Here is a 15,233-nt window from a genome sequence, read left to right on the forward strand (position 1 = left end):
CCTTTTTAATATATGTATATATTGTTACAATAACAATATTGTTACAATAATGCTTAGTTTAACATAAGTTTAACATGCACATTAGATATACCTAATGTGGGTATCTCAGACACATGGTGCTCACTATGTCAAAAGAAGCCCCACCCACCTGCCGTATATACCTCTAATTTATGAGGCCAATCAGAAATAAGATAGCTTAAGGGCATACAGTAAATGAACTGTGGGGAAAGACCAAGGCCCAGTATAAGACACAGTGGAGGGAATAATTATTTCCTGCTGAATTTTTTAATTTGCTCACTTCCAAAGAAATTAAAGTGAAATAAGTATTTTGATCCCCCAAAAAACATCACTTAGTACTTTGTGGAGAAATCTCTTGTCTTGTCACAGGGTTTCATCTCAGGAGGGATTTGGACGTACTCCTCTTTACAGTAACTGCTTCCTTTAGGTTTCCTGACTGCCACTTGGAAACTAAAAACCTCAGCTCCCTCTGCAGATTTTCTAAAGGACTGTGGGCTGGAGAGCTAATGTGCTTTGTCTTTAGCCACTCCTTTGTTACCTTGGTTTTGGCTCACTGCCATGCTGTAAAAACCATACATGATGCATTTTCAGTGTTCTGGGAGGAATGAAAGTTCTCATCCAAAATTCATCCATCTAGTTGTTTTTTAGCCTTAGCCAAAACACCCCCCCCAAAGCATAATGTTTCCACCTCTGTGCTTGACTATGGGGTTGGTGTTCTAATCGCAGCGCTTCCTCCCATACCTTCTCTGAATCATTTAAATGTTCACTGGCAAACTTAAGACAATTAATGTTAAAATAATATCCATGAATGCTAAGACCAAGGTTTTAACAGGAGAATGTTGCAGTTGTAGTTTATTAAACTCTATAGAAAAGATTAGGAAATTATGAGGAAATAAGAACCCCATACAATCCATATTATTTATACTGTGTAATCCTTTACAAACAGTTAAAAAAATCTATAAGTTGTATTTTAGAGTCTAAAAGTAATGCATGGTTAAATAGTGTTGCTTGGCATAATTTAAAACTCCCAGTGCCAAAGTACGACAGTGTCTGGAGTCAATTTCATTTAGAAGCCCCATCCCAAACACAGCCAGTATCCAGTGCAACAGCGTAAGAGTGTAAACATTCAAAAGTGTCCCCTGAGCCCTATCCCAGAATCAGTTTTACCCACTTAGCATTCCAATGGAAACCTTTAAAATCACGCTGAACATCTGAACTTGCATCTGTCCTCAGGGGTACTTTTTGATTAAAAGATCAAATTAACTGAGCCCATAAAAGCAGAGAGAGGAAGAGGCGCCGACAGCATGGCTCTCTGAATTTATGGAAGCGCATGACCTTATCTGACTTGTGACCCTGGATCCATTCTCTCAGCAACTGGTCTCGTCCAATGGATGTCCAGTCAGGGTCCTACTCACTCTATCTGATTGGTGATTCGATGTACCTTTGGCTTATTGCTTGTGTATGAACCTCATTTTCTTGTTAAATCTGCAGGATGTCTGACTCAGACAGTTTATGTAGATTGTGTGCTGTACCTCAGAACAGTTGAAGTGATTTTAGGACAGTTGTTGAAGAAATAACTCATTAACAGTTGTGCTTTTCTTTTAAAAAAAAAAGAGGAAAAAATGTTAATTAGACTCTGAGAAAGAAATCACTGTTCTTTTGAAGTGTGAGAGCACACTGATTTAATGTGTGAGTGTTCGTCACCTGAAGTCAAGGTGATCACTGGGCCAATTAACGCTTGTGTTTAATGGGACAACACAAATACTGTACAGACTGACGTGTTCCTCACTTTCTCTTTTTTCCCCTTCTGATGCAGAGTTGCCTCCTGATGGTAAGAGAAGTGAATATGTTAGCATTTCTATAAAGCATATCAACTGACAAGCAAACACCTTACAAAGGTTACATCAATTTACTTGCAAAAGAAACAAGCGAGTAGATAAAAGAGCATCTCATTTTTTATTGCCACGATAAGACTGTACGGCTTCAGCTTATGTTCTGTCGGGGTGGCAGATGATTGCAGAGAGTCAATAGTAATATGATGTCTTCAGGGGTGATCTGAGGAGTTTCTATATTCCCCGTGGGCCAGCCTGCTCCTTGGTCGCTTGTCATTTGTCAGAGGGTCCCAAATGGCTTATGCAGTGTAACAACAAAGGCATAATGCAAACAAGCTGCCTTGTGGAGAGACTGTTGCTCAGTTTCAGCACTAAATAACCGTGCAAAGACAGAATTTAGTGGGTTGAGGCTTTGTGTCCTTGAACTAAATTTCTGAATTTTCCCAAATGACTTTCAAATAGGCACTTAAGAAGATGATTTGGGGGTTTGCTTGGTCGCCTGGTTGCCTTTATTTATCTAAAATCTATGTGCTGTGCCCAGATAACATTTTCTTGTTTAAATTCATACTTTAGTTACTCTCTCCATTCCACTCCCATCACAGATCATCTTCCAGGGGAGGGTCCTCAGCTGTCTGAGCCGACCGGCCTGTTTGTGCTGAAGCCGGAGAGTGTTACAGCAACAAAAGGTCTGGCAAAAATCATTGGCCATAAAAACTGAGTTATATCTGAAATGAGAGGAATGGCCACTTAGTGCTAAATTCCAGTTGTTACACACACAGTTTAATTAATTACTGCATTTAATCTTCGTGCTTGGCAGGCAAGGACATCATGTTTGTGGCTAAAGTGGACTCCTCAAACCTGATAAAGAAACCGGTCATGAAATGGCTGAAGGGGAAGTGGCTTGACCTGGGTAGCAAAGCTGGAAAGCACCTTCAGTTTAAAGAGTCCTATGACAGAAACACCAAGGTACACATTTATACTCTGTTTTAAATATAACTTTTGTGAATGTATTAATAAAAAGACAGTAATATCAACGGGACCATAGCCTCATGAATATTATAGCAAATCTTTCAGTTGGTTGGCTGACCGCTTTATTGTAGACCAAAATATCTGAGTATGTTATGGTATTTCGTACAGCACTATGGACAGAAATATTGGGCTACATAAATGTTACACCATGAAAACTCATGGCATGAGACTTCCATCGCACAGTTTTGGTACTGATATTAATGCCAGAGGAGATTTGGAACTTGGCTATTATTGAGTCAGCAGAGCCGTGTTGACTGTTACGTACTATGTGACTCATCATTTGGTGACCCTGCTCAGTAACTTTACACAGTCTGCCATTTAATGGCTGAGTTGCTGTGGTTCCTAAATGCTTCCACTTTGCAATAATACCACTTACAGCTCTCAGGGAATATGTAGGAGGGAAGAAATGTCTGGACCCAACTTCTTGCGATGGTTGCAGTTCAGTAAGCTATACAGAAGACGCATACTTTCACAAATGTTTATAATGACATACTGCATGGCTGTGTGTTTCATTTCATGCACAAGTGGGATTGAAAACACGTATATTAAAAAAATTAATACGAGGAGGACGGGGAGAGAGGGGGGGGGAATAAAATGATAGACTACAAATAGAAATGCAAAATGTATCTCCAACTGCTGCACCTACCAACTATTTACTAAGTGGTTGTGAAACTGAAGCGTCAGATGCAAAATGGAAACAGAGAAGTCAAAGTTGCACTTTTTGAAATATGTTGGTTTCAGTGGTAAGGCGCAACTTTTACTTTGACAGTCAAAGGTTTCCTTTTACAGTATGTATTGCATTTTTGCAAAATTCACTATCACTCAGTAGTTAGTTTGCAGTTGTTTACAGAGCAATCACTGTTCTGTGAAATCTGCTACAAACCAAAACAATCACAAGGAGGTTTTTGGTGAAACTACAGCCAACTTCAGCAACCAGTTGGCAACAGGTTGGTGAATACATGTTTTTCCTTAGTGACCTGCATTGTAAGTTTCAGGCATAAAATGTGAAAGTGCTAATGGCTAAATATCAGTTTTTAAATATCCTGACTACATGCAAGTCAGCCTGCTCATTGCTTTGTCTCAGACTCTTGGTGGTTTTTAAAAAAATGGGATAAAACTTTGTGTAAAACTAGTGGTTTTAACGAAAGATCCAAACTTTGTAACTGAACTCAGCTCAGCTGTTTATACTGATCAACCAAGTGGTAGCAAATAGTAATGTGCTTCTATATTTATTCACTTTTTGAATCCTGTGAAATCACATTTATTCCACCACGGCACAAAAGGCTTCTCGTTTAAAACATGTTGAATCTGTTGGATTATACTACTGCAAACAAAGGCACGAAGGCATGCCTGTGCAAAATCCTGCCAACATTAATAGCAAATTGCAGTAATGAACAACTGAAAATAAAACTTGCAATTAATAGATTTTATGCTTTCCAGATCACACCCACAAAGTTTTGTTTATTTCAGTCAATATTTGTAAAACTCACAAAAATCAACAGCATAAAAGCTGGTAGAAATAATCTGTTTTCTTACCATTTAATGACATTTCTTCCCAGACATCTTTGTGTAGAAAATGGAGGACAAGATGAACATGTAATCAAAGTCTAGTGAGTGACTAGCTAACTGAGCAACATTTCAAGGCATCAGTGTCACCCTGCTCGCTTTATCCATACTTCGAGCATGTGTTGGTCAGCACGGCCGGTTTATATACGTGCGTGTACGTTTGAGCTTTTGCGTTTGGGTGTTCATTGAATTGTGTGTGTTCCTAGCATGTCATCCCCCCTCTCTCTCTCTGTCAGATCTACACTTACGAGATGAGCATCATCAAAGTAGTGGATGGAGACGCAGGTGGCTACCGCTGCGAGGTCACCTCCAAAGACAAGTGCGACAGCTGCACATTCGAAGTCTCTGTGCAGGGTAGGTCTGGAGACAGACACTTAATCACATTATTGTCATCTTCCATTCGGCGTATCCACCATTACTATGTAACTAGCTTTGTCAGGCAATAACTCAGTGAGTGCGATATACATTAGGTCCTATCATTTAGTGGCCTAGCGAGGTCATCAGTCCATTATTCCATTGCTGCTCAAGCCTGCTGAGTAATGAATTAACCTAGCTGAGCTCTCACCAGCCTTTCTCCTTCTGTCTGGTTTCAGCTGCACAAGAGGACCAGCAGGACAACATCTTGGAGGCATTTAAGCGATCGTGAGTGTCAGTGTCGGCGTGGGTCTACTCTACATGTCACCCATCACACTGTCTCGCATATGCTCCTCTGTAGATCGCTGCCTCTGGGCATCTGTCAGTCTCAACCAGCGTCTCTGCCCGTGTGCCTGTCTATCCCTCGGTTGTAGTCGACTTTGTACGAGTCACTCAGTCTGCCATCTCTCTCTTTCTGTCACGTCTCAGTGCATCTGCTGCCTTGGTGTTTTGCTTCACCTGGACTCCCTCGTGGTTTAGGATCTTATGTATTTCGTCACATGTCTCAGTAACAGTCTCCGAAGGGAGTATTTCTTTTTGTGTGTATGTGTAACTGTTTCTCTCACTGTCTATTTCCGTCTCTGCTTCTGGCCTGTGTGAAGTTGGTCTATGCTAATGTATCCTGCGAATGTGTAGTCTTCTTTATTTTTTGAAAAATGAGATTTCAGCTGTTCTCAGCCTGTAAATTGTACATATGTACACGTGCCTTGTGCTGGTAAATCAGCTGACACCTTTGCACCGATACCTTGAGTCGCCCTTTTTTGTAATCTGTGATCAAAAATATAATTTCCCCCCCTCATTAGAGCATGAGCAAAAACGGGCAGGTAAGATGAAAAAGGCAACATGCAAAAAGACAGCATCATATTGTGGTTTAGACAGGATGTCGGTGCGTTTATTTGCAGAGTGCTGATAGGAGGGAACAAGAGGGTGAAGGAGAGAGAAGGTTAGTGAGATAAATGAAAAGTGAAAAGTTGGTTAAAACTCAAATATGTTGCTGGAAGAAAACAGCGTATGAGTGCGTTAAACAACTTGTTATGTGGAAGTCTTGCAGCTTAGCCTCTGTAAAATAAGAATAGAGTATCCTGTTTCCCACAGGAGGATCATTTGTGCTTCTCTCATTAACACAAGGTCTGCATGCATTAAGATACACAATCCTCTTCTCTTAATTTCTGGAGTTTTATTAACACCAGATTTTCGTGTCTGCCTGAATTAGCACAAGCTCCTCATTGTGTGCCCCAGGCATATCAGGCTATTTTCTTCTTTGTGTTGCGTCTTCACTGACTGGTCGGCCAGCTGAGAGGGCTTCAAAGGGAAACAGAAAATACACACTGTATGTTTACACAGCAGTGTTTCACCAGCATTTAAAAGCATTTCTAGGTAGAATTCTCATTACACCACTATGTTTATTCTTATCAGTGAAATGCGTACGGGCATATCTGCATTTGTTAGATAGTATGCCATGGCACTACTGCACAGAGATGAAGGTCAAAATAACAGATTCAGCCAACGTGTAAAGATGCACCACACATCTAAATTCAAAGAATTCCTCTGACACTGGATTTTATTTTGATTTATTTCTTAGTGGGCCGCGATAGGTGGTGATAACGAATCTCATTACTGCACGCTAAATCAAGGAAAAATAAAATACTGTTGTTACTAGCTGTGGAGGTCAAATGTCTACACATAATGTGTTTTTTTTTTTAAATATACTGTAAATAAAAGATGGTTCTAGCGACCATCGCTCTGGTTTGTGGACTACAGTTTTAGAGCTTAGCGGTAGCACGTAGCCACGTTGGTTGTTACAGTGCATCTGTTATCTTTCTTTATTTTAGAACAAGTTTAAAACAAAATCTACTTACCAGAAAAACTGAGCAAGCATCTTCTCAGAATATATTTTAGTACAAATTAACCAAACAAGCTAATGGTCCATTTAAAACCAAACACACTAAATGCATAGAATAGCACCACTATATCTTTTTGACTATAAATTATGTCCTTTTTACAAAATGAGCTTCACCCTTTAATAGAAAATACTTAAACCAGCAATTGAGATTAACTAAACAGGAAAATGTTCACTGAACTACATCTGAGTAGGTTCATTTTCTCATAGGTTTTTCTACATTACAAGTTATGAAACCAGAGAAGTTCCCTTCAGCTGCCATCAAAAAGAATGCATAATAATGACGCTTTGCTGTGGCTTCAGTCTTTTATCTTTTTTATACAGTCTATTAGTGTTTAGCACTGCTTTTTCATTCATAATTTGAATTTATAGTGTGAATCACTGTTTGCCGTACCACACAATAATATGCATTTTATACATTAACAGGTATCATTAATCGTTCTTTGCTCTCATTCCACATGCTCAAATACTGAAGCAGAGCTCTTCACCTCTGTTTTCATCTAAACTTTCAGTCTAGTTTTTCACATAACTTGACTTTTGTGTAGAGAGAAGCTCTCTGAAGTGCTCAAGCAGATTGAGATTCTGCATTTGCTGTGACCACAGCACCGCAGACATCGCTTTCACTCTCATCGTTTTTATCATTTGGTGGTCATGTGTGCCTGGTGATCGACGACAATACCACCCAGCGAGAATTTACCTCCATTAGGATGGCAAGGATAACACGGATGGATGTTATCCTTGGATGAACTGTTCATCCATAGGACGAGCATTATCACTCAGAATGGCTCTGAATTTACTGGCATTTATCTCTGAGGGGTTCAATGAGCCTCAACAATGCCAGGAAAACACACTCCACGCTGTAAAGGAGCTGCCAAAACCATTCACGGTGGAAAACAAGCAGCACTCGATCCTGTAGACATTTATTGGTGTGTGCCACACACAGTGCTTGTCACCTTGTTGAGCACGAGACAGCGACTGATTATGCCACAGCACATGACATATTCACCATCACTTTATACTTGCAAATGTGCATCTGAAGGGTAATAAAGGGTTTTATGCATGGTTACAGATGCATAATTCCCCCTACTTGTATTCAACAAAATATTTTGCATGTGATTGTCGCTTTTTGAGTATCTTTTTCCTTTCACTATGCTTATGTCTCATTCTTACATAAAGTTCCTTTAACCACATCATGACCAAAGATAATCTGATTACTTTTGCCAAGTAATGAGTAAAGTAAGGGATTACTATTGCAAAAAAGTAATTTGATTACTGTTACTTTCCTGTAAGCACTCTGCGTTACTAAACCGTGATTTTGTTTGTGAGAGTCTCTCATGACAATGACGTGCGAGCGTGCGGCATCCGTGGCAGCAACAGACGTGTGTAGATCAACAATGGATAATATGGAATGTGGGAGAGAGTACGACCATGCAGCGTTTAAAGCTTGAAAGTACTGACATTAGCGTCCACTGTACACTCTGTGTGGGAAGAAAACTTCTTTCTACAGGGAAAAATTAAATGTGGCTCCTAGCACGCTGCCACAGGAATGTGAAATTCACAGAGAAACCCCCGGATCCCCCCACTGACATGACCTGCTAAACAGATGAAAATAGACTTACTACACACCGAACGCGATAGAAGCGACCAAAGAGTCAGGTTTACATGTAAAGTCAATGGAGGAGCGCGATGAAGCAGATTTGCGTTGTGAAAACGCTTTCCTGCCTGATTCGCGCAAACAATTAGCGTGACTGATGCGTTTGCAGCGCAAAGTGAAATACGTGCTGCATTTTATGTGGTGCATTTTGTGCAAGTTGGAAAAATCTGAACTCCAGCGTCAAGTTGCGCCACCACAACCAATCAGGTGACCGGTGTCAGTGATGCTGTGACTGAGTGAATGGAGTCACAGCATCAGCAGGACATGGATACTGATAAACACCGAGGCTAATCACCCCGAGCTACATGACACCAACTGTTTTCTATAGCGAGACAGGAATAAAAAAATAAACATTATAAAGAAGTTAAACTATTTAGACAGGAAAGCTCTTAAGAGGTTTGTGGGTGGCTGCAAAGGCTCTCTCTGTCGTGAGAAGTGAGCCATGAACAGCTTCCTCGCCCGGACACACGGGCCTGATGACTCCACCACAGCACGTCCCACGCCGCTCACGTATGATAAACTTTTACTAACCGCAGACAGATGGAGAGGCGCTCTGCAGGTGGGATTGAGCGCCTGTAGTTGGTGTCTAGGCTTGGACCGACACGGGACAGCTCTTCAAACTGGGCGAGGGATAGACAGTGGTACCGCTGAAAGCGGTCGTCATCCAGACGCAGCTCCTGGAGCAAGTGGTGAAACTCACCAAACTGCTCACGCTTCTGGAGGACTTGATGGACCTAGGTACGGCGAGGACGTCCTTTACGCTGATGACGTCCTTTACCCTATTTCCACAGTAAATAGAGAAGGGAGACTCTCTCTTCAAACGCTAGATCGACAGCTGCCATCTTGCAAACATACCGTCTGGCACTATTTCCTCCCACATTTCCGGTTCACGCGCCTGAAAATTGCATATTTTAAAGCGCAACCAGTTCACTTTGGACGTGCTTCAAGGTGCGAATGTGCACGCGACCAGCTAGGGGCGTCTGGCGCTTTGTGGTCGCGTCTATCGCGTTCGGTGTGAACACACGGTTAGAGCGACAGGACTAACAAGTTTTAAAAAGAGACCTTTTATTTGATTTAATTTTATAAGAGAAAAAATATAATTGGGCTTTTTTTCTTTTTTAAAGGCACTAAGTAATAAGTAACTAATTACTTTTGAAATTAAGTAACCAGTACAGTAACAGGATTACTTTCTTGGAGAAGTAATCAGTAATTAGTAACTAATTACTATTTTCAAATAACTTGACCAACACTGATCATGGCTTAGCTACACTCCAGAACTTGCACAATCTGACTGTAATTATCGACTGCAGTTAGCATAACCATGGTCATACATTAACTCAGAACAATCAGGGTAAATTGTTCAGGGTAGAATCAGGTGAGAACATTGCCCAAAGCTGCCCTTTTGTCAACCACAACTGTTAAGCACAGTCGGGCATTAAGGGACCTTAAGATACAAAAGAGTTTATAGAATAAGGGAGCCAAGAGCTACATGGAGTTCTGTACAATCTGCTTTCCTTTTACAACCAGAGATGTTGCCCCCTTCTGGCCATGTGAAAGAATGCAGATTTAACAGACTGGTTTCACTTTACATTTCCGATTCCCTCCAGAGGCTTTGCATTTAGTCAGGCTGCTTCTGTAAATAACAATTTTAAAGGGTAAATGGCCTGTATTTGTATAGCGCTTTACTTAGTCCCTAAGGACCCCAAAGCGCTTTACACTACATTCAGTCATTCACCCATTCACACACACATTAATGACTTGTCTGACTGATTCACTCCACTGTCTTGTGGTACAAATTGGTACTACACAAAAGTACAGCCTAGTCATACTATAGAGATTGTGCTTTAAAAAAACATTTAGGTGGTTTGCACAGTTATAGCTTTTTTTTCATGCTCAAATTGTATTGATAGCTAAATAACTTTTTAAAATTTGGAATTTTGAAACACAGAATTTGCAATAAGTAACTTTAATGTTGGTCCAAATCTGCTGGACATCTGTGATATGTCACATGGTCCTCTGTTTGTGGCTTTTGTGTACTTCAGAGACCTAACAGATCTTTCAGCTCAAGAGTCTTATATAAACAGACTTTTATTTTATTACATGCTGCTTGTCTGTTATGATTCTTCTGTCAGTCAAGTTTAGGGCATGATCAGAGCTTATGATTCACTCTATGTTCTCACTGCCCCCATTTTCTTTTTTGCATCATTCTGAATGCAGGATGGTAAAAGGGTAAGTGTTAACCACAGGCACAAATTTGTTAGAAGTTTACTGTTCGACCATCTTCAGTATTATTGCGTATTAGAATTTCCTATGTGTAATATGGAATAAAAAAGGATATATTATTGAATGTAAATACATTATTAATGTCTTTTTTTACCACCTAATTTACAAATAAAGTAAAAAGCACAGGATAAAAAGAAATAAATAATAATCCCAGAATTGAATTTCTTTTAATTCCAGTGGAGATGCAGATGAGGATGCTGGAGAGCTAGACTTCAGCGCACTGCTCAAGAAAAGGCAAGATAATTTACATTTTCAGAGAAGCATCTTCCATCTATATGTGTCTTAAACTTGTTTTGCACTCATTAACTCATTCACAATCAATCTTAAACACCACCAGGCAGAAGAAGGAGAGGAAGGAGGAACCAGAAGTGGATGTATGGGAAATCCTAAAGAAAGCTAAGCCCTGCGACTATGAGAAGATTGCCTTTCAATACGGCATCACAGACCTGAGGGGTATGCTGACGAGGCTGAAGAAGATGAAGGCTGAGTCCAAAAAGAGTGATGGTAAGGGACGGAGTTATGAGGCAAAAGCAGAGTTTGTGCTTTGAATGAGATAACAGGCAGCAGGCTGTAAATACCAGCAGCATATAAAGGCCAGCGTTTTAAGGAGGAGCAGTTTTGTTGCTGGGACGACAGGTGGAATATGTGCTGTATGCCTGCTGTTGGTTGGCACAGGTATTATTTGGCCCTTAGAGCCTTTGTCTTTACAGCTTTCCTGAAGAAGCTGGATCCAGCGTACGCAGTGGACAAGGGCGAGAAGATCCATCTCACAGTGGAAGTGGCTGACCCCGACGTTCCAGTCAAATGGTTCAAAAATGGACAGGAAATCAAACCATCAGCTAAGTGAGCAACTATCCTGCATTTGTGCCAGTTTTTGTATTTAGATTCACATTTCTGTCATCTATGATTATGTGAAGAAGAAAGTTTTCATAGGAGTCTATGTAATGAAAAACTAAGTACACCCTTTCTGCAGCATATCAGGACAAACTCCTCATATCAACTGTCAACATGGTGATGATTCGGGCACCGTTTAGTTTTTGAGTCAACCATGAAGTTTTCCATATACCAAAGCATTTCAGAATCGAGTGCGAAGCCATCTGTCTGACAGCTAAAGCTGGGTCATTCAGCAGAACAAGGACTGCACCAAACTGAAGCAACACTGTAAAGAACAGTGGACCAAAATAATGATGTGAGAGGAAGATGAAGTGATATAGCATGCATACTTCAGGTTTTTGCTGTTTAATACATGTCTACAAGCTAATTATGGGGTGTACTTAGTTTTTACGGACTACACAGAGTCCTGTGAAAACACATAACTGTGGCAACTGTAAGTCTAACTCTAACTCTAACTCACATCTAACTCAGAAAAGTGCTGTGTGCGATTCAACACCATGTCTTAGGATAGACCTGTTATCGTTCTGTCTTCATCCTACAGGACTTGTGTTGTATATGATGTAGCTCCTTGTCTCTTGACGCTGGTTTCACTAATATGGCTGAGCATCTAGAATGACTTACTGCTCCTGTAGCAGGATAACTGGTTTTAGGGCAATCCACCATTTTGGTGATGACTTTCCCAAGAAGACAAACTTTTGACAGTATGACGCCAGTTAAGGTCAGCCCCATGAACATAAACAAACTCGTGGGCAGATGAATATGCTAGTGATTAGATCAGCTGGCAGGATGTCCCAGATTTGTCAGAGTTCTCATTTCCCTGCATCTCAACAGAGGTTAAGAGTGCAAAGTTTGCATTGCAGCCACAATAGTCACTTTAAGGGGAGATACAACATCTATAAATAAAACATAATTGTCCTTTAAATAGTTTAGCTTAGCTTGATTGCTCTCATTATGTCACTAACATTGTAGCAATAACAACTTGACCAACTGGAGCAACTGCAAGAGTTGCAGAGTACATTTCAAGCAGTTCAGCAAGCACATCCTTCCTCAAGCAAAACACGGTGCAGGGAGTGTAAATGGTTAATTCAAAATCCTTTAGCTCTGACTGGGATGTCTGACAGAATACATATGTTACTTTTTGAGCCTCTTTAGCCTGCTGAGCTTTATCCAGTGTCTGCGTCGCTCTCCTCTGTGCTCTTTTCCCTCCTTCTTCAAAGGCTACTTGTGGTCTTTCATTGAAGAGGCTACAGCTGTTTCAAGTGCTATGTTTTCAATAGCTCCACCATCTGCTATTTCATGAATCTTCATGCTGTTATTGGAAAGTAAGGCGGCCCTCTTCCTGTTATGATTAAGACAGTTACATCGGGAGAAGCGACTTTTATTTTGGCCTGAGCAGAGTCTCCCTGGAGGTCTCTCCAGGCTGTGGGCTGTGACCATTCAGCTCTAACAAATCAAATGTTTTAGGTTAGTGACTAAAAGCCATTGGGATCAGGGTATTACAGCCCTGCTCTTTTTTGTTGTTGCTTTATTTCACTCCTACTACTGCTGTGGATAAAGCATAAAACCAAAACCAAGCCAAAAATTCATTTGACATAATACATATAAAAAGAGATTATCTTATTATGGCCAGCTGAGATTCACTATTTTACCACTCAGTGTTACAAACCTCATAGGAAATACATGTAATTTTGTTTTGTGTTTTCCTTCACTGATAGCAGCTTAAAACATTGTTTATTAGGTACAAAAAGTGATTTTTCTTGAAGGCTGAGTTGTCTTTTTGTTTCATTTAATTTACCAAAGCCTCAGAGATGAGGAAAAAATGCCATACTGATTCAATTTAGTCTATCTGCACTTCTTTAATTTACTCTTCTATTAAAAAATACCATAATTTAAGATTGCAGGACGCTGTATATGACATAATGATACCTCCAAGAACTAATGTCGTGGAATAACAGACATTTACTGAAAGTTGGTTCGCAGATGTTGGGGAATAAAGTATGAAAAGACATCTGTAGCTACAGAGGTAGTGTTGTGAAGTATGGATAAATAACACATCACCCATATGGAAAAGATATATATAAATCTTATAAAGTTTGTATCTGTCTTGTGTGAAACTTGTCACTTGATCCCTTGAAAAATTATATAAATGAAACGTGTATGTTTTGGATACTTCCTAAAACAATATATGAAAGTATTGAGAAAGTGGCCACTTTCATGAGTAAATCATATAAGCCTTATATGATTCATTATATGAAGCAAGCCAAATCTGATGCGAAGTTTTTTCTGTTTCTTTTCCATATGGGCAATGAAAGACCACCCGTGATGCTAGTTGAGTCAGTTGGAGCTGCAGAGTTAAACAGAGTTAGGTGCATTGTGGGTAACATGGGCATAGGAAGTTCTGCAAACAGACTGTATTTTAAAGATGGATGTACCTACAATTATGTGGCTTGTTAGATTGTGTACTTGCAATTTAAAGTTTCATCTGTCATCAGTTGAGGACAATATCTGGACAGTGCATCGGTGCAAAGTGCATCTATTGTATGTATGGATGCATTGTACAGTCGTATATACCAGCTAGTTATTAGAATAACATACAAATACTAGAATTTTACTCAAAATAACTAAAACACAGACTTCTTGGGCTGTAGAATTAATTACACTATAAGTCATGCTAGTTGTCTGATGTTTTCTTTAAAAATGTTCCTCTTAACCAGCATTGAGTGGTCCAGTTCAGATGACCCCATATGTGTAGGATTTTGCAGTAGCAAAAAGAAAGAACTCTCTTTTAAGAGAAGAAAGCCTCAGATTGGGACAACCACCTGCTGTGACTGTTTGGATGAAGGGAAAGAGAAGAGAGCATAAAGAGATTATGCCAAAACATTCATTATGGGAGAGAGAAGGCAAATGCTCGAGCCTACAGTGCCATAACTGAATGATAGTTCAGAGTCACCTGATCCAGCCCTAACTATAAGCTTTATCAAAAAAGGAAGTTTTAAACTCAATCCTAAAGGATTTATGTTTCCCGAATCAAAATGGAGAGCTAGCTCCACAGGAGAGGTGCCTGATAGTTGAAGGCTCCGCCTCCCATTATATGAGACAGTATTGGTGTCCACCTATGAGTCAAAGAGGACTCTTCCCTAATAACGAAAACTTCGAGTGTTTAAGAGTTTAACTGAGCGAGTCATACAAAATCACCCCCTGAAATAGCCATACAGATGCAAATATTTAATTTTATTTTGTTATTTGATTTCATTTATTTTATTATCATAAGCATATTAGTTTGATTCCTGAAATCGGGCAATTCAAAAGGGAGTCTGTGAATGACTAAGCAGCAAGGGCTGAAAAATTAAATCACAGCAAAACTGCTACAAGCTGCAATTCCACTTGAGGTTGGCTTTAAAACCAGTGTTAAAATGCCAAACTCAACACCAATAAAAACCACCCTCACAGCTCGGTAAATAAACAATTGTTGCCATTATGGAAAGTTTGTCCCTTTATAACAATACTATGGTAGTGAACTTTCATCTTCTTAGATACTGGTAAGGTTTAAGGTTTGGGAGCATTTGATCGATGGTAGCTGTTTTCTAGCTATCATCTATCATCTGAAAATTCAGTTCACTCCATGTTTAAGTGGTTGGTTTCT

At 40.0% G+C, this 15,233-nt stretch overlaps 1 protein-coding gene across 1 annotated transcript in view; it reads left to right on the plus strand.

Annotated features, from left to right (window-relative positions):
• Nucleotides 1-1,830: 1,830 nt before the first annotated feature.
• mybpc2a (myosin binding protein Ca) overlaps nt 1,831-15,233 on the plus strand; it is a 42,051-nt gene continuing 28,648 nt past the window's right edge. Inside the window, exons 1-8 of the mRNA XM_084925211.1 lie at nt 1,831-1,849; nt 2,453-2,536; nt 2,668-2,816; nt 4,682-4,799; nt 5,039-5,087; nt 10,874-10,930; nt 11,034-11,200; nt 11,407-11,539. Coding sequence (XP_084781337.1) covers nt 2,679-2,816; nt 4,682-4,799; nt 5,039-5,087; nt 10,874-10,930; nt 11,034-11,200; nt 11,407-11,539 — 662 coding nt within the window. The 5' untranslated portion in view covers nt 1,831-1,849; nt 2,453-2,536; nt 2,668-2,678. The remainder of the gene's footprint in view (nt 1,850-2,452; nt 2,537-2,667; nt 2,817-4,681; nt 4,800-5,038; nt 5,088-10,873; nt 10,931-11,033; nt 11,201-11,406; nt 11,540-15,233) is intronic.

The sequence above is a fragment of the Perissodus microlepis genome, chromosome 4 (genome assembly GCF_051167445.1).
Source record: "Perissodus microlepis isolate ML-2025 ecotype Zambia chromosome 4, ASM5116744v1, whole genome shotgun sequence".
Classification (NCBI taxonomy): Eukaryota; Metazoa; Chordata; class Actinopteri; order Cichliformes; family Cichlidae; genus Perissodus; species Perissodus microlepis.